Consider the following 21,413-nt stretch of genomic DNA (forward strand, 5'->3'; position numbering starts at 1 on the left):
GATCTTCTCTCTCTAGTGGGCAGGTCCACGTCTGGTGGTGTGTTTTGGGGTGTCTGTGGACTTATTATGATTTTAGGCAGACTCTGTGCTACTGGGTAGGATTGTGTTCCTGTTTTGCTAGTTGTTTGGCATAGGGTGTCCAGCACTGTAGCTTGCTGGTCGTTGAGTAAAGCTGGGTGTTGGTGTTGAGCTGGAGATCTCTGGGAGATTTTTGCCATTTGATATTACATGGAGCTGGGAGGTCTCTTGTGGACCAGTGTCCTGAAGTTGGCTCTCCCACCTCAGAGGCTCAGCACTGACTCCTGGCTCCTGGCTGCAGCACCAAGAGCCTTTCATCCACACGGCTCAGGATAAAAAGGAGAAAAAGTAGAAAGAGGATAAAAGAAAATAAAATAAAGTAAGATAAAATAAAGTTATTAAAATAAAATATAAATTTTAAGAAAAAAAATTTTTTTAAACCGATCGATAGAACCCTAGGACAAATGGTGAAAGCAAAACTATACAGACAAAATCTCACACAGAAGCATACACGTACACACTCACAAAAAGAGGAAAAGGGGAAAAAATAATAAATCTTGCTCTCAAAGTCCACCTTCTCAATTTGGGATGATTCGTTGTCTATTCAGATATTCCACAGATGCAGGTACATCAAGTTGATTGTGGAGATTTAATCCACTGCTCCTGAGGCTGCTGGGAGAGATTTCCCTTTCTCTTCTTTGTTCTCACAGCTCTCTGGGCTCAGCTTTGGATTTGGCCCCGCCTCTGCTTGTAGGTCCCGGAGGGCGTCTGTTCTTCGCTCACACAGGACGGGGTTAAAGAAGCCGCTGATATTGGGGCTCTGGCTCACTCGGACCGTGGGGAGGGAGGGGTACGGAGTGCGGGGCGAGCCTGCAGCGGCAGAGGCCAGCGTGACATTGCACCAGTGTGAGGCGCGCCGTGCGTTCTCCCGGGGAAGTTGTCCCTAGATCTCAGGACCCTGGCAGTGGCGGGCTGCACAGGCTCCCAGAAGGGGGGTGTGTGGATAGTGATCTGTGCTCGCACACAGGCTTCTTGGTGGCGGCAGCAGCAGCCTTAGCATCTCATGCCCGTCTCTGGTGTCCGTGCTGATAGACGCGCCTCGCGCCCGTCTCTGGAACTCCTTTAAGCAACCCTTTCCTCGCACACCCGGAAACAAAGAGGGACGAAAAAGTCTCTTGCCTTTTCGGCATGTCCAGACTTTTCCCCGGACTACCTCCTGGCTAGCCTGGTGCACTAACCCCCTTCAGGCTGTGTTCACGCTGCCAGCCTCAGTCCTCTCCCTGTGCTCTGACCAAAGCCCGAGCCTCAGCTCCCAGCCCCGCCTGCCCCGGCGGGTGAGCCGACAAGCCTCTTGGGCTGATGAGTGCCGGTTAGCGCCGATCCTCTGTGCGGGAATCTCGCCGCTTTGCCCTCCGCACCCCTGTTGCTGTGCTCTCCTCTGCGGCTGCGAAGCTCCCCCTTCCGCCTCCCACAGTCTCCGCCCGCGAAGGGGCTTCCTAGTGTGTGGAAACCTTTCGTCCTTCACAGTTCCCTCCCACTGATGCAGGTGCCATCCCTATTCTTTTGTCTCTGCTTTTTCTTTTTTTTCTTTTGCCCTACCCAGGTACGTGGGGAGTTTCTTGCCTTTGGGGAGATCTGAGGTCTTCTTCCAGCGTTCAGTAGGTGTTCTGTAGGAGCTGTTCCGCGTGTAGATGTATTTCTGATGTATCTGTGGGGAGGAGGGTGATCTCCGCATCTTACTCCTCCACCACCTTCCCTCTCTCTCCCATTGTTTAATCTTTTTATCTTCTGCTCTCTGCTGTGCCCTATATATACCCTTGAATACAGAGTCTTAACCAGAGAATAAGCCTCTTTCCATCTTGTAAAACTGAAACTCTATACCCATTAAACAACCCCTCATACCCCCATACCAGCCTTTGTCTTCTCTTTAATATAGTAAATAAAAATAGCACCTATGTAACTTCTCTGGGATTTTATTTCAGGCCCTTCCAAATGTCCTTAGCTTGTGGTCCACAATCTCTCATCATTGGGCCTCAGCATCACTTCCTAGCTGCATCACCCAGGACATGTCTTCATGCAGTTCATTCCCAGCCCTGCTTTCTACTCCTCAAGTATACTGAGTAATTTCAAAATCTTTAATGAAATTGATTTTTTTTTCCTGCTCATGCTGTTACTGTATTCTAGAATTGCCTTTTTCTTTTTTTCCTTCTAAGTCATACTTTAATTTTATACCTTAGGTCAATGTCACCTCTTTAGCGAAGTCTCCAAGACTGGAATTAATTTCTCCTTCCAGTGTGTTTCTGTGGCATTTTCCTTGAGCTTTGCTGTAGCTCTTATTTTAGGTATGGCTAGTTTCTTGTGTCTGCTTCTCTGTGTCGATTGAAAACTCTATCAGACCAGGCTTTACTCATCTCTGCATTCCCAGAGTACTCTGCTCACTACTCTTCTCTCTGTAAGAAGTATGTAGATATTGGTTCATTGATTCAACAAATATTTACCGAGTACCCTCTCTAGGCAGCAGAGATATAATAGTGAAAAAAATATACAAGGTCCCTGATCTCATGAGACTTATTCTAGTAGGGGAGCAGAACCAAATATAAAGCCAGATAGGGGGCCAGAATAATGGGGTGGAGTACATTCTTGGGTGGTATGTTCAGTTGGAAAAGGCCTGTTGGGATATATTTGAATATCACTGAGCAGGATACCTTTTTGAATACTATATTGCATTTGACACATACATATCAATATTAAGTTGTTTAATTACCATCAGAACTGAGGTATTAATGCATAGCAAATTAATTACAATATTTTTTATAAAACTAATTCAGCCAATATTTTATAATACCTATACATGGAGTAAAACCTTTAAAAATTGTGACTCACTATACTGTATACCTGTAACTTATATAATATTGTACATAACTATACTTCAATTAAAAAAAAAACTAATTGAGGACTCTGTGCAACCAATTGAATTTTTCAAATTGAAAGCTCTAAAGCTTATTAATGGAATGGAATCTAGAACTTGTCTGTTAGTTCAGATTAAACATTTACTTTATGAGCTGAATTAAGGTGGGTAGGGTAATAAAAATAGAAAATATTAAATCAAAATTATTTTTCTTACGTTTTCAGTGTTGGCTATCAGCTTTGAGAGTTAAAAATTCTTGACTCTTTTTTTTCATAGCCCACATTACAATCCATTACCAAATCCAATTTTCTCTACCCTCAGATTACATTCAGAATCTAACCACTTCCCATCACCTCTAGCACTAACATCATGGTCCAAGCTGCATCATCTGTCACCTAGATTTTTATAGTAGTCTCCTAAATTCCTATTGGCCATAACACAATTATTAGCTTCTTCCTACTCTACCTGGTCATAGGGCAGTTAGATTATGTCACATATCGTAAGCCTCTAATGACCCCCTCTCTCACACTAAGTGAAAACCAGAGTTCTTCCAATAGTGATGCCCATGGTCTGGACCTTTTTCTCTGACCTCATCTCCTACCATTCTCCCCTATCTACTCTACTCAGCCACACTGTCCTCCTTACTACTCCTAAAACATACCCAGCATGCTCCTGCCTCAGGACCTTTACACTTGCTGTTCACTCTATCCTCAGATCCATATTGTTGACTGCAATGCTTCCTTCAGTCTCTACTTACATGTCACCCTATTAGAGAAGTCTTTTCTAATAACTCATAAAATGGCAAACCTGCCTCTTCCTACTTGTCTGCCCCAGCATTCCCCATCCCCTGCCTTTCTCATTTCAACTTTGCAGTTATCATCTGACATAGCATACTTAGGGTTTTTTATTTGTTTTTTGTTCTTTTTAAACATCTTTATTAGAGTATAATTGCTTTACAATGGTGTGTTAGTTTCTGCTTTATAACAAAGTGAATCAGTTATACATATACATATGTCCCCATATCTCTTCCCTCTTGCATCTCCCTCCCTCCTACCCTCCCTATTCCACCCCTCTAGGTGGTCACAAAGCACTGAGCTGATCTCCCTGTGCTATGCGGCTGCTTCCCACTAGCTAGCTATTTTACATTTAGTAGTGTATATATGTTCATGCCACTTTCTCACTTTGTCCCGGCTTACCCTTCCCACTCCCTGTATCCTCAAGTCCATTCTCTAGTAGGTCTCTGTCTTTATTCCCATCTTGCCCCTAGGTTCTTCGTGACCTTTTTTTATTTTAGATTCCAGATAAATGTGTTAGCATATAGTATTTGTTTTTCTCTTTCTGACTTACTTCACTCTGTATGCCAGACTCTAGGTCCATCCGCCTCACTACAAATAACTCAATTTCATTTCTTTTTATGACTGAGTAATATTCCATTGTATATATGTGCCACATCGTCTTTATCCATTCATCTGTTGATGGACACTTAGGTTGCTTCCATGTCCTGGCTATTGTAAATAGAACTGCAATGAAGATTTTGGTACATGACTCCTTTTGAATTATGGTTTTCTCAGGGTATATGCCCAGTAGTGGGATTGCTGGGTCATACGGTAGTTCTGTTTTTAGTTTTTTAAGGAACCTCCATACTGTTCGCTATAGTGGCTGTATCAATTTACATTCCCACCAACAGTGCAAGAGGGTTCCCTTTTCTCCACACCCTGTCCAGCATTTATTGTTTGTAGATTTTTTGATGATGGCCATTCTGACTGGTGTGAGATGATATCTCATTGTGGTTTTGATTTGCATTTCTCTAATGATTAATGATGTTGAGCATTCTTTCATGTGTTTGTTGGCAATCTGTATATCTTCTTTGAAGAAATGTCTATTTAGGTCTTCTGCCCATTTTTGGATTGGGTTGTTTGTTTTTTCAATATTGAGCTGCTTGTAAATTTAGGAGACTAATCCTTTGTCAGTTGCTTCATTTGCAAATATTTTCTCCCATTCTGAGGGGTGTCTTTTCTTCTTGTTTATGGTTTCCTTTGCTGTGCAAAAGCTTTGAAGTTTCATTAGGTCCCATTTGTTTATTTTTCTTTTTATTTCCATTTCTCTAGGAGGTGGGTCAAAAAGGATCTTGCTGTGATTTATGTCATAGAGTGTTCTGCCTATGTTTTCCTCTAAGAGTTTGGTAGTGTCTGGCCTTACATTTAGGTCTTTATTCCATTTTGAGCTTATTTTTGTGTATGGTGTTAGGGAGTGTTCTAATCTCATACTTTTACATGTAGCTGTCCAGTGTTCCTAGCACTACTTATTGAAGAGGCTGTCTTTTCTCCATTATATATTCCTGCCTCCTTTATCAAAGATAAGGTGACCATATGTGCATTGGTTTATCTCTGGGCTTTCTATCCTGTTGCATTGATCTATATTTCTGTTTTTGTGCCAGTACCATACTGTCTTGATTACTGTAGCTTTGTAGTATAGTCTGAAGTCAGGCAACCTGATTCCTCCAGCTCCGTTTTTCTTTCTCAAGTTTACTTTGGCTATTTGGGGCCTTTTGTGTTTCCATACAAATTGTGAAATTTTTTTCCTAGTTCTGTGAAAAATGCCAGTGGTAGTTTGATAGGGATTGCATTGAATCTATAGATAGCTTTGGGTAGTCTAGTCATTTTCACAGTGTTGATTCTTCCAATCCAAGAACATGGTATATCTCTCCATCTATTTGTATCATCTTTAATTTCTTTCATCAGTGTCTTATAACTTTCTACATACAGGTCTTTTGCCTCCTTAAGTAGGTTTATTCCTAGATAATTTATTCTGTTTTTTGCAGTGGTAAATGGGAGTGTTTTCTTAATTTCAGTTTCAGAGTTTTCATCATTAATGTATAGGAATGCTAGATATTTCTGTGCATTAGTTTTGTATCCTGATACTTTACCAAATTCATTGATTAGCTCTAGTAGTTTTCTGGTAGCATCTTTAGGATTCTGTATGTATAGTATCATGTCATCTGCAAATAGTGACAGCTTTACTTCTTCTTTTCTGATTTCGATTCCTTTTATTTATTTTTCTTCTCTGATTGCTGTGGCTAAAACTTTAAAAACTATGTTGAATAGTAGTGGTGAGGGTTGTAACCTTGTCTTGTTCCTGGTCTTAGAGGAAATGGTTTCAGTTTTTCACCATTGAGGATGATGTTGGCTGTGGGTTTGTCATATATGACCTTTGTTATGTTGAGGAAAGTTCTCTCTGTGCCTACTTTCTGGAGGGTTTTTGTCATAAATGGATGTTGAATTTTGTCAGAAGCTTTCTCTGCATCTATTGCAATGATCATATGGTTTTTCTCCTTCAATTTTTTAATAAGGTGTATCACATTGATTGATTTCCATATAGTGAATAATCCTTGCATTCCTGGGATAAACACCACTTGATCACGGTGTATGATCCTTTTAATGTGCTTTGGGGTTCTGTTTGCTAGTATTTTGTTGAGGATTTTTGCGTCTATGTTCATCAGTGATGTTGGCCTGTAGTTTTCTTTCTTTGTGACATCTTTGTTTGGTTTTGGTATCAGGGTGATGGTGGCCTCATTGAATGAGTTTGGGAGTGTTCCTCCCTCTGCTATATTTTGGAAGAGTTTGAGAAGGAAGGGTGTTAGCTCTTCTCTAAATGTTTGATAGAATTTGCCTATGAAGCCATCTGGTCCTGGGCTTTTGTTTGTTTGAAGATTTTTTTTTTTTTTTTTGGGGGTACGCTGGCTTCTCACCATTGCGGCGTCTCCCGTTGTGGAGCACAGGCTCCGGACTCTCAGGCCCAGCAGCCATGGCTCACGGGCCCAGCCGTTCCGTGGCATGTGGGATCCTCCCAGACTGGGGCATGAACCCGCGTCTGCTGCATCAGCAGGCGGACTCTCAGCCACTGTGTCACCATGGAAGCCCTGTTGGAAGATTTTTAATCACTGTTTCAATTTCAGTGCTTGTGATTGGTCTGTTCATATTTTCTGCATACTTAGGTTTTTATTTGTTCATTGTCTACTTAATTTTGTTCATGCTGTTTCCTCAATACCTAGCATAGTACTTGGCATATATCAGTGTCCAGTAAATATCTGTCTAACAGACTAGTTAACTAGAGAGCAGTATGTGTAGGTGTAATCCTGCATCCTAGGAAATATCACTCTATAGACTTCCATTGCTTCACATTTGAAATGAACAGTGAGAAAATAGAGAAAATAATATATTAAGACTGAAAAATTAACTTATTTTTAAATAATAATTTATGGCTTATTTTCTGGGCAGTACATTTCTCACTTTTATTTGACAGTTCATCAGATAATTAGAAGTGACACATAGTGCTAAGAATCATTGTGGGTTATCATTCATTTATACATTCACCATGAACCACTGACAGACAACAACTGTGTTCAAGTTTGGCCTCATTTAGTTTGTTCAAGCTATAATCAGGAACTAATGGAATATAAAATGACCAAATATTGGTTTCCAGAATGTAGATAATCAACACCTTCATGATCCTGAAAAATGGAGAGTTGGCAGCATCTCATCATTGGATAGCCCTGAAATATATTACTGTAGCAAAATCCAAAGCGTAATTATCTTTTCTGAAGACAACATTGGTATTTCATGTTTTTTTATTTCAAAATTTTATTTTCTAACATTTTAATAAATACTGAAATTTAATTGAGCTTAAAAATAAATAAGAGGATGGAAAGAAAAAACAATTCATCTCATGTTGATTCTGCTATTTATTATGACTCATGAGCTTGTAGCTTGATGTGTATGTTCTATTTCAGGGGGATTTGTTGTATGTGAAAATCTGTCTGATTGTAGAATGTTCATTTAAGAAGTTACTTAAAAATCATGGGGGTTGTTTTTGGTTTTTTTTTTTTGCGGTACGCGGGCCTCTCACTGTTGTGGCCTCTCCTGCTGCGGAGTACAGGCTGCAGACACGCAGGCTCAGCGGCCATGGCCCAGGGGCCCAGCTGCTCCGCGGCATGTGGGATCTTCCCAGACCGGGGCACGAACCCATGTCCGCTGCATCGGCAGGTGGACTCTCAACCACTGCGCCACCAGGGAAGCCCAACGTCATGTATATTTTTTAAGTAAACTTTTTAAAAAGTATTATGTATTTACAGAAAAGTATGTACATAGATCATAAGGTTGTGGCTTGATGAATTTAAGAGCTGTGACTCTTAATCACGTTTCAGACACTAATATCTGGAGCTGTGGTAGAACAACTTGACTTCTTACGAATCAGTGACACAGAAGAGTAAGTTCTTTTAGATTATTGTGTTTCTTGAGATTACATTAGGAATGCAGGGAATCTGAAACTTTTTCTTTTAAATTCTAGGCTTCCAGAATTTAAGAGTTTTGAGGAACTAGAAGTTCCCAAACATTCAAAAGTCAAACGACAAAGCAGTACCTCCAATGCTCCTGAAGAAGAACAGCAGCCAGATGTCACCATTACTGAATGGAAAAACAAACCCACCCATGAAATTCTTCAAAAACTGAATGTGAGGAAGATGCAATTCCCACATGGCCCTGAGTGAGGTTGGCAGAGCAGGAACTCCCAGGGGCAAACGATATTTCTTCTTGTCCTCCCAGAGAAGGTTGTAGTTAAACTGGAGGTAGATGCCTGTCTGTACCTGAGGCAGTAATGAGAGGTAGTTCTCATGGTCTGATATTAGTGTGGATGTCTTAAAGATGCTTAAGGAGTGTGTTGTCTTGAGTAACCCATTAAAGAAGTATAGTTTCCTTTGGGATCTCCAGATTTCTCTTTCAGTGCCCTTTGTCGCCTTTTCCCAACCCAGGTCTTCTCTCCTGTCTCAGTTTTTAGGTCTAATGCTTGCTTTGAGTCTCTCCAGTTACCGAGGAAAGCAATCCTATAACTACATTCATATGAATATTATGTTAGCAACCTAGTATTATACCTTCCTTAAGGTTATTTTCATTTTAAAGGAGGAGGGGTGGGGGTATAAGGTATAGTACGTATCAAAGGAAATGAAATTCTAATGGTAGAGCTATAAACACAGTGACATTTTATTAGACCATACAAATTTGAGCATGTAGGCTAAATATATAACCTGTCAGATACCAGTTCTTGTGATTGATCGATATTATCTATGGATCGACATAAGCATGAATATGATATAGTAGGCATAAAACATAATGCATATAATAAGTGGTCTACATACATCCCCTCCTTTCATCCTTCTCTCCACATTGGGTTGACAGCAACATGGTCTCCCATTTATGAACAATTAAAGTCAAAAAGGGAGTGATTAAATGACTTGGCCGAATCTCTCAAAGAGTGGCAGAATCAGTGTTAATGCTTGTAGACAACATATTTTCTATTCATTACTTATCTTGTTTCCTGGAAAATTTGATTATTAAATCCTACTATCCCAGGAAGCTACCCACTGTTTCCAGGATAGCTGAAATAAATAGTTGTATAATGTCATCTTACGTTCGGTAGTATAGCAGTGACATTTTATCTTTTCTCAATTGCATAGCAGAATATTTCCTCTTTGCATCGTGTGGTTTCATGATTAGTTACCCCCTGTGGTAATTTTTGTACCCATTTCATTACAGTTACTCATAGTGATTTATATTTTCAGGACTGTAGTTGTCTGGCTAGCCAAGCCATCCTGCTGGGTATACTGCTGAAAAGAGAAGGGCCTAACTTCATCACAAAGGAAGGTAAGAGTACATGTCTAAGAGAACATTTTTAAATAAAAAGACCTCTCTATTTTTGAACTTATATCAAATATGCATAATGAATATCCACTAAAATGTTACAAATTATTTTCTCCTCTGTTAAACCTTTTTTAAAAAAACACTTTTAAAAGGAAAATTCATACCCCCTTCTCTGATTGTCTGAATGGTGTTGGAACCTGGATTCTGCCTGTGACTGTTAACCTCTGATAACTCCATAGTTGTTTATCGACAGTTTCTGTTTCCAGTTTTATTTTCTGTATGTTTTCAAGAACAATATTCAATCATTATAGCTATAAAAATTAGCTCCTTCATGGTCTGCAGCAGCCATTTGAAATGGAACACGGCATTTAGTAGAATTGCACTCTCAAGACTGTTTACAAAAATAAATCATTCTAATCGTGTTCATGTCCACTCTGCATTAAGGATGAAACCCAATTATCCCTGAAATCTACACTTGTATGTTGAGTCACTACTCTAAGGAATCTTTGAATTCTACATCATGGTCTACTTCCAGCATTTTATAATACAGAATAATGTAGGATACATTTCAAGTATTTAATGTCTAGCTACTCAAAGTTTTTAGCTCATCTGAAAGTTCTCTGTCCAGAGATGCATATTGTTTAGTTAGATTTAGAAATTGAGTCAATATTCTAAACAGCAATGTAATTAATAAAACTTATAGTTCTGGTAGTGAACTAAACATAATTGTTTATTCAAATAAGGTCTACTTAGTTTTTGCATTATTGTAGCTAAGAGATAACTGGCTTGAGTATTATACAGTGAACTGAATAGTCTTAATTTTTTAACTTAATATTAAGGCAGAAGAACTTTAAGCAAATTTCAAACAGAATCCTTCATGTTTCTAATTAATCTTGAAACTCAAAGTGTAAACAGGATCCTAGTTATATTGAGGACATCAAAATTTATACTTTAAAACAATAGGATAATTAAAAAGCAGACATTTCATTAGGAACCTAGAATTCAGAATGGTTATTTTAGTAGTGCTTTAAAATGAAACAAAATTTATATAAAATAGTTTATAATGAAAATGTTGAGAGAATTATTTTTTAAACCATTTTTATAAACTTCGGAATAATATTCATCTGTTACTTAGATATTTAAAAGACTTTAAATGTTTTAAATCTGTGAAACCTTATGTATTGAAAATCATAAGCATCTACAGAATCTGAATATAATTTTATCCAATTTGTTATAAAAATAAGTTCAGGGTAAAATGATAAAGATCTTGTCCTTTACCCTTGTTTACCCTTTTTTGTGCTCTGTCCTATCACGTGGTTAATTTACTGACAAACCAGTCATGAGGCCAGACCACATGTAAATTGCTCCCAAAGAATGAAACCCAGTGGTATTTTTTGAGCACTGGTATATGATCATGCATATAACAGAATCACCATAAAGTTTTTTTGAACAAATAAATGAAGAATTATGTATAGTCAGTCTGTAGTATTTGTTCAATTTGCTATATTCTGTTTTTTATTTTCTATAGTAAATTAAAATAACTTATTTTTATTTATTAAAAACATAGATTGTGTATTAAGAAAACAATGAATTTCAAGAAATAAAGTACTTATTCCAAATCATATTCTCAAACTAAGTAGTAACAAGGGTTGGAGACATTCACACTATATATTTGGGTTACATATTTAAATATGTCAGGTAGTTCAGAACATTAATGGATGGATGTATTAACTCTAATGGAACAAAATGAAAATTCAAGAGTGTTTTTTTTTAAGGGGAATAAATGTTATGCATTTAATTAAAAGCATTTTTCAACAAAGACTCTATTATCTGATGTCTAGGTACTGTTTCTGATCACATTGAGAGAGTCTATAGAAGAGCTGGCAGCAAAAAATGTTGGTTCGTATTAGCGTCCTTGTCATTATGTTTTATTTTTATGTTTTCATATTCAGTATCCTAAAGATAATGGACCAGTCTTAAAGGTGGTTATTCATCCTAATTTTTACTTTTAAACTCCAAGGTTACAGCACTGTGACTCAGCCTACTTTCTAAGGATCTGCCTACATTGCATTTTATCATGGCTCTCCCAAGTTGTTAAAAACATGTCTGGGAGTAAAGACACCCTTAGGAATAGAACCTGGAGAGGATGCACTGGAATGATGTTCCAATTACTCTTTCCTACCCTGCACCGCCTCTGTCCCAGAAAGATGCTTAGGTTCTAATTTGTATTTGGGAAACTTGTTCTGTTAAAGAAGGTCATGAAGAGACCAGTGTTTCATTTAATCACAGGCAAAAAATAATATACTTAGGAAATAGTTCTCTCATGACTTAAGTTGAATGAATCCCAATGATTGTAGTTGCTTCATAACAAGTAACTGATACGTTCTGCAGAGGTAGTCTCTTCCCAGAGACTGAAGAAAAATTAGGTAAGTTGAGATAAGGTTGTTTAATTTCACAATGGGGTGGGTATGTCTAAATGCATGCCATCTTCATTTTTGAAGCAATTGTAACAGTTTTACTAGCAAAATCTAACATTTTGAAATTAAGAGTATATAAATATATATATTTTTTTAATAACCCATTATTATCTAATTTTGAAAAAAAAGTTTCAAGCAGTGTCATAAGAAACTCCCTTAACCTTAATGAACCTGTTTTCTAATCTCTAAAATAAGGGGATTAGACAAAACAGTCTCTTAGCAGTATTTCAACTTTATGATTTATAATAAATATAACATTCCAACCCAGAAGAAATTATGTAATAGTCCTGTGGTTAAGTCTCAGATTTTCACTGTAAATTCTCAGCACAGTAATGCGTGCAAACCAATAGATGTTGCTTTTTAGTCAGTAAATTTCAAATGTGGTCTATAATCTTATCTTCGGTTAAGCAAACCTGTATTTGCTTTATGTTTAATACTTATATTTTAGATCAATCATTAGCAAACATTTAGAGTCCTGACTGTTATGTTTAAAAGAACAAACTCCTGGAAGTTTTATTTACTGTATTTTCCCTTTTATGGCTTTCCACTGACATACCCAGGTTGGCGGTACGCTACGGGGCTGCATTTACCCAGAAATTTCCTTCCTCTATAGCCCCACACATTACTACTTTTCTGGTACATGGGAAACAGGTAACATGCACAGAATGTGGAAACTCAAGCTGCTTGAAATGTGTGGGCTTATTTGCGTTCTGAGGGTTAAATATGTCTTTTGGTCTTACAGTGTGTGGGTGAAAGCTTCTCTAAAAGTACGAAGTGTTTGTTTCACTAACTTTATCTGATATGACTTAATTTTCTACTAGTTCATCTATGTTGAGATTAAGCAATGTAAGTGTTTTTTATAGGTCAGCTCCCATAGATATCCTGAAATACAAGAAAACAGTTTTAAACCTACATTTTTATTTTATTTTCTCCATCTAAAAGTCCCACATGAATTTTTACTTTTGAGGGGGCAAAAATGTCTTATGTATTGCAGGTGCTGTGCTTAAAAATCTGTTCTCCTTACAGTCTAAGACTTTTTCAGAAATGTAAAAATAGCAGTGTGAATTCCTTCCTCCAACATTCTGGCAAGAAAAAAAATACTGGTATTTCATTGTATCACTTCCTAAAATTGAGTACTAAGTGAGTCCCCTGATCCAGGGATTTGGTTATGTAGGCACCGAAAGAAACTTGATTTAAAGCGGGTTATAGGAATAGAGGGCATGTACCAGTGACAGTCTTAATAATGAAGTTTTTAATGCAAAATCAGAATAATCAATTCTTCCTCCTATGCCACTCCCTGCCAAAGGGATAGTTAGGCTCCCTTTTCTTTCTTTTTAAATTGTTAATGGCACAAATAATGCTGGTGGCAGAGGTGAGGATGAGGTTATCCCTCCCTAATTCTGGTTGGTCCTACAGTCTGGGAGATTTCAGCTGTTAGGTCCAGTGTCCAGTGTCAGTGTTTCCTCCATATTATTACATGAGGACCTAATTGTGTATATTTTTAAGTCTCCCCATTCAGGGGCCCCACTCATTCATCATTTAGATTTGTCAACCTCTGGCCTGCTCTCTTCTTCACCCCCAGGTCGGTGGTGCGCCATACAGCAAGTCTTTTAAGTAAACTAGTGGACAGCCTGGCCCCATCCATTACTAACGTTTTAGTGCAGGGCAAACAGGTAAGTATCTGATTTTCAGACTCTTCGTCACAGTCACAAAGGTTTCTGGGCAGGACCCTGGCTTTTAAATCTGGCAAGCCTCAGTGTCATAGGTCTCTCACAATCACGGCTCAGGCATTTCTACAAAAGGCTCCTTCCCCAAGCAAAATCTAGTCTTAAAGATGCACAGATACTAAGTGTTTGTGCTGCACCTCAGAGCTTTAATTTTCAACTTCTGTGTTAACTTGAGATCAGTGAAGATACTGACAAAGAAAATGGTATGATACCTACTAAAGCACTCCAGACAGACTTAGGATAAGTAGAACAAAGACAGGGAGCAGTGAAGGGCGCATTTTCCCTTCTCCTCCACTTAAGATTCTTCTCCCCCTTAGAAATTCATTGACTCTCCAGATCCTTAACCTTCTGGACCACCTCTCCTTCCAGCTCCTCCCCTCCCACCAAGGCCAGCTCTTGTCATCTTCTCCTCACAGAGCCATCTCCAGTTAGCAGTCCCTTTCTCTGGGTTCTCACAGTAGGCCTGTGACACTCCTCACAACCTGCCCTGGATCCCAGTTCATTTAAATGTGTGTCTCTCACCCCAGGGTAGGCCGTGAACCCCCAGAGGTCATGGTCCATGTCTTGTCCAGCACCTGTCCCAGTGTGCCCAACATGGCCTTGGAGAGGCACTTGGTGAATGTGGGTTGAATTGAGCCTGTGCATGTGGCTATGTGGAGTGGAATATGGCTGCTCATTTTTTGTTTTATTTTCTATAAGCTCTAATTACCTGGCTGAATAATCATTTGATTGGAATGAAAACCTGCTTGCTTTCTATCTCTTCTTTGGGAGTATGTGTGCTTTGTCATGTCTTCCTGATAGTTAACCTAGGGATATAATAATACAAAAAACTTTAACCTTCTTTGATGGAATCAACCCATTGTTCATATCTCAGGGCTCTTAACTCATTAAAACTGAAATGATTTCATCTTGACATCTAGCTTTTGAAAAGTTGAAAGAATATTTTATTCTGTAATATTTAATAACAATGAAAAAATTATTGTACTAATAAAAAAAACTCCTGAGAAAAATTTAAATCACTTTTCACATATGTTATTTTCTCCAAATTATTAAGAGGTAGAATTTTCATCCTCATTTGTCAGCTAAAAAGACCAAGACACAGGTAGTAACTTATGGGGTTCTTTTCCTCACTGCAATCCTCAAATCCAGCCACAGAGTCCTGTATTGCTGCCTTGGACTGAGCCACCCCTTAAAGAAAGTAAACAGGCTTTGGGAAGCTATTTTTCCTTGGATTTTAGGCCCCTGTAGTATATCTGAGAATATAGTTAATTCTACGATGTATGAGAAGGTTTTGGTGATCTCTGAGGTCACTGGCACCTGACAGTTGGAGAGGAAGGGTAGGTTAGGGTTGGTCATGTCCATTCTATACACTATCTAGAGGGGGATTACAGCCTGTGATTCTGAGATTCTGTTCACAGAGCAGAGTCCTGGAGGCCTTGGAGCCTGTCCTGAGGCTGTGGCTGGACCATTGCCCACCAGACCAGCACATCTCCCAGGGAAATAGTCACTTACAGAGCTGGGTACCTGGGAGGCTGACAGCTCTGCTTCAGGTGTATGAAGTCCATTCTTTCACTGCATCTTACACTTTTACAAAAAAGAAATGAGAATGGAGCATTCCAAGTTTGTAATTGCTTATTTATGAAATTCCACCCTGAGAACTGAAGTAATATTGTTTCTACAGAGCACTTTCAGATCACCTCAAGCTCCCTGGAATGAAATAGTGCTTTAGTCATCATTGCTTCCAGAGGCAATGATGTGCCTTCTGTTTGCTTTCTTCTTTACAAGATGACATTTTAATAAAAGTAATCGCACTTGGACTAACTGGTTGGTACCAGTTGTGTTACAATAAACTAGCAGTTCGCAGTTTTCACTCCATCACAAAGTTGGGGCAGAAGACGCCTGTTCTGCTTTCTCCCCTCATCTCAGAAAACACAGGACCCTTTGATGTCCTCTTCTTTTTCCTGCATCTTATAATCGTGCACTGTACAAGGAAGAGAGTGGGAGAGGGGTAATGAGGAGGAAGGAGGGGCTTCAGACTTTTCTGGGAGGCAGAATGCTAAGGCGAGAGGAGAAAGGGGGAGCAGAGTGTTTATTTCTCTTGCCCAGGCTCAACAGCACTCTTGGCTTTGAATTTTCATTGCCATTTCCCTCTGTGCTTTCTCATTTCGCAGGCTTGTGGGCAGTCTTGTTTATTCCCCTCCACAGGCCAGAGATACATCAACAAGTATTTCAGCACTCACTGGGTGCCTAGAACTACGCCAGGAAAAGTGGGGCTACACTACAACTCTATGTCCTTACACCTGCCTTTGAAAAGATTACAGTGTTGTTAAAGAGTAAACACTTCCACATGAGAAACTGTAAAAGAGGTGAAGGATATACTCTCAAACATAGACTGTGCACTAAAGTAAAACTAGTCAATGTATTCTGGTTTCTCTGGGGGGTTTCTAGTACTAAAGTCATTCAGAATAATTTTATCTCATTAGTTATTTATATTCCTTCCCTGATTTTATCCATTCACCTCCACTCTCCTAACCAGGACCCTCACCTGCCCTTGTATTTCAGACCAGACTGAACCATCATGAACTCCAGTGGGAGTCATGCTTTGAAAGCCATTTTAATAAATAGCAGGAACGGTTATTCTACCTAATTCCCTAGCTTGCATAGAGTAATTTCATCCTGCCAGTCATCCTGAGCCTTGAATTTTTTTCTTTTATCTGTTAGTAGCTAGGAAATTTTTACAATAAAATTCTGCCACCTATAGGTAACTCTGGGTGCCTTTGGACATGAAGAAGAGGTTATCTCTAATCCTTTGTCTCCAAGAGTGATTAAGAACATCATCTATTACAAGTGTAATACCCATGATGAGAGGGAGGCGGTCATTCAGCAAGAACTGGTCATCCATATTGGCTGGATCATCTCCAATAACCCGGAGTTATTCCGTGGCATGCTGAAAATACGAATTGGGTGAGTAAAGTACTTTGCATTTGCATAAAGAGAATTGTTCAAGTGGTCCTCGGCCTCTCTGAGTGAAGTGCTGCCCCAAATCTGGTGGGTATTTAGGAAAGTGCATCTTGCCCTAAGTCATAGAGACAACATCTGGTGGTATGAAGAAATAAATACTAGTGGCCTGAAAAAAACCCTCCTGTTAAACATATTTAACTCCCAACATGAGATGTAGGGGAATAACTCTGTTCTCTGGTAAAATCAAACTCCAGGGGTTTAAACAGGTGTATCATGTTAAACAATAAAACAAACAAACAAAAACCCCATTATGCACAATACTTGTAAAAAATCCTCTAAATAAGTGGATAAGACTTAAGAGAAGAGTGGGGGTTTTTTAGTAAAATTAGGTGTCAGGAGGACACACTCAAATAAAAACTTGGTCCTTTTAAGAATATTCTTCTGTATCCATTTTCTACCAAAATCTAAATTTTAGTCATTAAAATTGTAAATGTTCTGTTTGGAGAAGTTGAAAGTAAGGCTCTGGTGATCTTGAATCTTCTTAGTCAAGCACTGTGTGAGGCAGTGCAGTAAGCACGTGACCAGGCTCTGGCATCCAGCGGAACTGAGTGCAAGTGCAGACCGCCACTCATCATCTCAGTGGCCTGAGGTCAGTGGCTGAACCTCCCTCCTGTTTTCATACCAGCCTCATTGTTTTGTGTGAGATGAAACAAAATAATATGTTTAAAAGGCCTGCCACAACCGAGTAAAGTACAAATGCGTCTTTTCATTTTTTCAAACATATTTTTGATTGTATTGAATGCAGGTACCATGTGAATATGTTCTAATTGTAAAAAAGTCAACAAAAAACAATACTTGAGCATATAGAGTAACCTAATATGTGGCCAATTTGGGGGATGATCAAGTGTTTGAAAAGACTATGTAGCCTGTCAGGCGCAAATACCTGTGAATGTGTGAGTGTGAATAAGTGTTTAGCTTGCTAGTTGTATAATTAGATCATCAATATCTTTACTATTTCTGTCCTACTTGACTTTCGATTGCTGATAAATTGTAAAATGTTCTCCTGATTATGAATTTGTCAATCTCTCCTTGCATTTTTATCCATTTTGCTTTATATATTTTAAAGCTTTGTTTTTGTCCATGTTGCCATGTTTTAACAATGAATCTTCCCTTGTGTCATTTATTTTGTAATTGAATTATTTTTTTAAAATTATTTTTAATTTCAAACATTTACAAAAATATAGAAAATAGTATAATAAAGCCCATACTATTACTCAGCTTCAACAATATCATCATATGGCCAATCTTATTTCACTCATACCCCTCCACTGCCTACCTGACCCATACTCCCGTCTAGATTTAAAGCAAATCCATCATATCATGTAATCTGTAAATACTTCAGTGTGTATCTCTAAGACATAAGGACTTTTTAAAATCATAACCATGGTCCCATTACAATGCATGAAATATAACAAATGAATTATTTGTGTCTAATATTACTGCCATGCCTGCTTTCTGTTTTTGTTTTTATTAGCTTGGTATACTGTCTTCCATTCCTTTACCTTCAATGTTCTTTTTTCATTTTGTATAGATATGTCTTTTATATTTAACATTCATGCCATATTTACTTTTAATCCAGTCTGATTATCTTTTAATAGAAATATATGTGATATTTGTGCCATTTCATTTATATTTTGACTTATTTCTACCATTATATTTTGTTTTTTAGTTACCATGCTTTCTTGTTGTTTCTTTTTTTTTTTTCTTCTATTGCTGGATTGATTTCATTTTCCCTTTCATTTCTTCGTATTAATTTTGCATGTGAGTATGAAGCACTTTATGTAAAATGATTACCCATTTTTTCCTTCAAAAAATTACATTAAAAACTTGTTGCTTATTGGAAGTATCTGAATGCCTCTCGTTTCAACAATTCTCATTCTAGGAATTTAGACATACTTTAACAGCAGTCTTCATTTCATGCTTGTTTGAAATAGTGGGCCATACAATAAAATGCTGTGCAGCCATTACAAGTAACAAGACAGAGTCAATATACTGACATTTATAAATGTCCAAGATAAATTAAGTGAAAAAAAAAGTTGCAAATATATTGTTCTATTTTTTGTAAAAGAACAATAATACTGTATATATATATGTGTGTGTATAATGTATATGCGGAAAAATATACATAAAATCAGTGTCAGTTATTTTCTCTGGGAGATTTCTACTTTGTAAGTTATGTTTTTCAGTTTTACTTAAATTTTTTTAGTTGAGGTTATTAGTTTTTAAACTGTTTACCTGATTTTAGTTAGAGTATATTTCAGGTGCGCTTCCCATTCTTTATCTCCTCTTTCTTTTGATTGAGAAATGAACTCACTCTGCATAGAACTTGACCTTCATTTTTATCCCTTAAAATAATTCCTTTCAAATATTAGGGTGTATTCCAAATCAATTATAAGAACTTTGAATCATATCCTGATTTTTCGGTCTCTGTTAGCTCTAAAATTTTCAGCTCTAATTCTTGACTATATATGAGGATGCAGAAATGGGTCTTTCATGTGAGTTGTCTCTAAATGAAAAGAGGTGTGATTCTTTGTATCCATACAGGTATTAAAAGTACTCTGTTGTCACAGATTCAGGCATTTCTCTGAGGCTGACTAAGAAGTATAGGTTATAACTCTTCCAAATCATATTATTTGTAGTAAATGTTCTATTCAGGGGACTCTTTAAGTGATAGTCATCCTTACTGTGACTTAAGCAAAGGCTTAAAGTAAAAGTTAACTGTTCCCCAGGATTTTACAATGCTGTGTTTTTCAGCCTCTAAGTAGATTTTCCTTTACTGCTTATTCAGCATTTTAGGTTAATTTATGTTCTCTCAAAAATCCAATGTAATTTTCTTCCTTGAATCCATCTGACCTGAAGCTTCTTTCTCTGCATGGGAATGAAGTATGTTTAGTTTATTCTAAAAATAGTTTTCTTCCTGTTTTTGTATCTGCTATTCTATATGTTCAGTGCCTTCTGTGAGAAATAAAATACTCTTTTTCTCAAACTGTCACCCGAAATAAAAATGTCAGGACAGAGCATCTGACTTAGTATCTAATGATAGAAAAAATCTAATGATAGAAAAAAGCCTCCTAATGGAGAAATTTGCCGGGAAACTTTATTCACTGTCCTGAAACTCATCCTGGAATTAATCGAGGCATTATATTCCCATTGTGGGTATTAACATTGTCCCTGCCCAACTTATTATATGTATTTCCCCCATATGCTGGACTCACAGGGTCAGCTCTAAACACTGGGACATTGTCAGTTGGGAAGGAGTCTGATTTTTTTAAATTTATTTATATTTTTAAAATTTACTTTTGGCTGTGTTGGGTCTTTGTTGCTGTGCGCGGGCTTTCTCTACTTGTGGCGAGTGGGGGCTACTCTTCATTGCAGTGCACGGGCTGTAGGTGCATGGGCTTCCGTAGCTTGGCTTGTGGGCTCTAGAGTGCAGGCTCAGTATTTGTGGCACATGGGCTTAGTTGCTCCGCGACATGTGGGATCTTCCCAGACCAGGGATCAAACCCGTGTCCCCTGCATTGGCAGGCAGATTCTTAACCACTGTGCCACTAGGGAAGTCCCGGAGTCTTTTGTTTTTTTTGTTTTTTTTTTAAATAAGAAGTAATTTATTTAAGAAATTTACGTCTGCTAAGGATAGAAACCAGATCTTCTCTTCCTGTCTGTATTGTGGTCTAGCCCACAAGAGATGTTCAATAAAATTTGACAGATTGTTTAATATATAGGTTATAAGTAGATTCAGGTAGTTTGCCTTGAGCTAGTGATGGGGAATTTAGGAAAAATAAAAGCATGGCTCTCTACTCAGAGAAATAAAAGACTCTTTTAATTTTGATAAATGCACTTGGTTTGTACAAGTCATGTCCTTCAGGAAATGACAAAGTTAAATAGGGCCTTGTTTATATGAAAATTTAATCATACATATAGGGAATAGAAGGATGTAGCACTTTCTCCACTTATTAATGGAATGGTGCAGTTAATCATATCAGAGCATGGTACAAATTACCTTATAATGGTACTTCTCTAATCAGCATTCCCTGTAAGGATCTAAGGGGATACATATGTGAGTAACATGTTGTTATTGCACTCAAAAGTTTACTCTGGTGAACGGTTTCATCCTCCTCCATCTCCATAACCACATGTTATTTATTGCACACCTATTACATGCTAGACAATATGCTAAAAATACTTCATATATATTATCTGATTTAATCCATACAACTTTGAGGTAGTCACTAGGACCCCCATTTTAAAGTAAACAACTTGAGATTCAGAGAGCTTAGATAACTTAAATCTGTAAGTGAAAGAACTGGGATTTATACCCAGGACTGCCTGACTCCAAAGTTCTTGTTCTTCAATCTTAAATACTTTGTGCATGTTTTCACTTATGTATAGTGTTGCTCTCTTTTAAGGGAAACAGGCCTTACTGTTTGTTTCTAAAACCTTATGACCTTTATGGTACCTTCTACATGATTTCAACCTATGACCCATTTTACATTCAAGTATTCATGTAGCAGCTATGATGTGCATTGTCTCCTGATGGTTTTTGTCTTTAGTTTTTCAGTCCTCCAATCTA

The 21,413-nt window shown here is 37.9% G+C and overlaps 1 protein-coding gene across 11 annotated transcripts in view; it reads left to right on the top strand.

Moving 5' to 3' along the window:
- Window positions 1–21,413, top strand: part of PHKB (phosphorylase kinase regulatory subunit beta) — a 216,033-nt gene that overhangs the window by 173,103 nt on the left and 21,517 nt on the right. For 10 of the 11 annotated variants that reach the window (XM_032614023.1, XM_032614024.1, XM_032614029.1 and 7 more), the window contains 6 exons: window positions 8,130–8,191; window positions 8,273–8,435; window positions 9,540–9,621; window positions 11,460–11,517; window positions 13,678–13,768; window positions 16,584–16,786. In XM_032614023.1, the coding sequence (XP_032469914.1) occupies window positions 8,130–8,191; window positions 8,273–8,435; window positions 9,540–9,621; window positions 11,460–11,517; window positions 13,678–13,768; window positions 16,584–16,786 (659 nt within the window). Of the gene's footprint in view, window positions 1–8,129; window positions 8,192–8,272; window positions 8,436–9,539; window positions 9,622–11,459; window positions 11,518–12,655; window positions 12,747–13,677; window positions 13,769–16,583; window positions 16,787–21,413 lie in introns of all 11 variants that reach the window. The other variant, XM_032614033.1, reaches the window with a different exon arrangement.

The sequence above is a fragment of the Phocoena sinus genome, chromosome 19, assembly GCF_008692025.1.
Source record: "Phocoena sinus isolate mPhoSin1 chromosome 19, mPhoSin1.pri, whole genome shotgun sequence".
Taxonomy (NCBI): Eukaryota; Metazoa; Chordata; class Mammalia; order Artiodactyla; family Phocoenidae; genus Phocoena; species Phocoena sinus.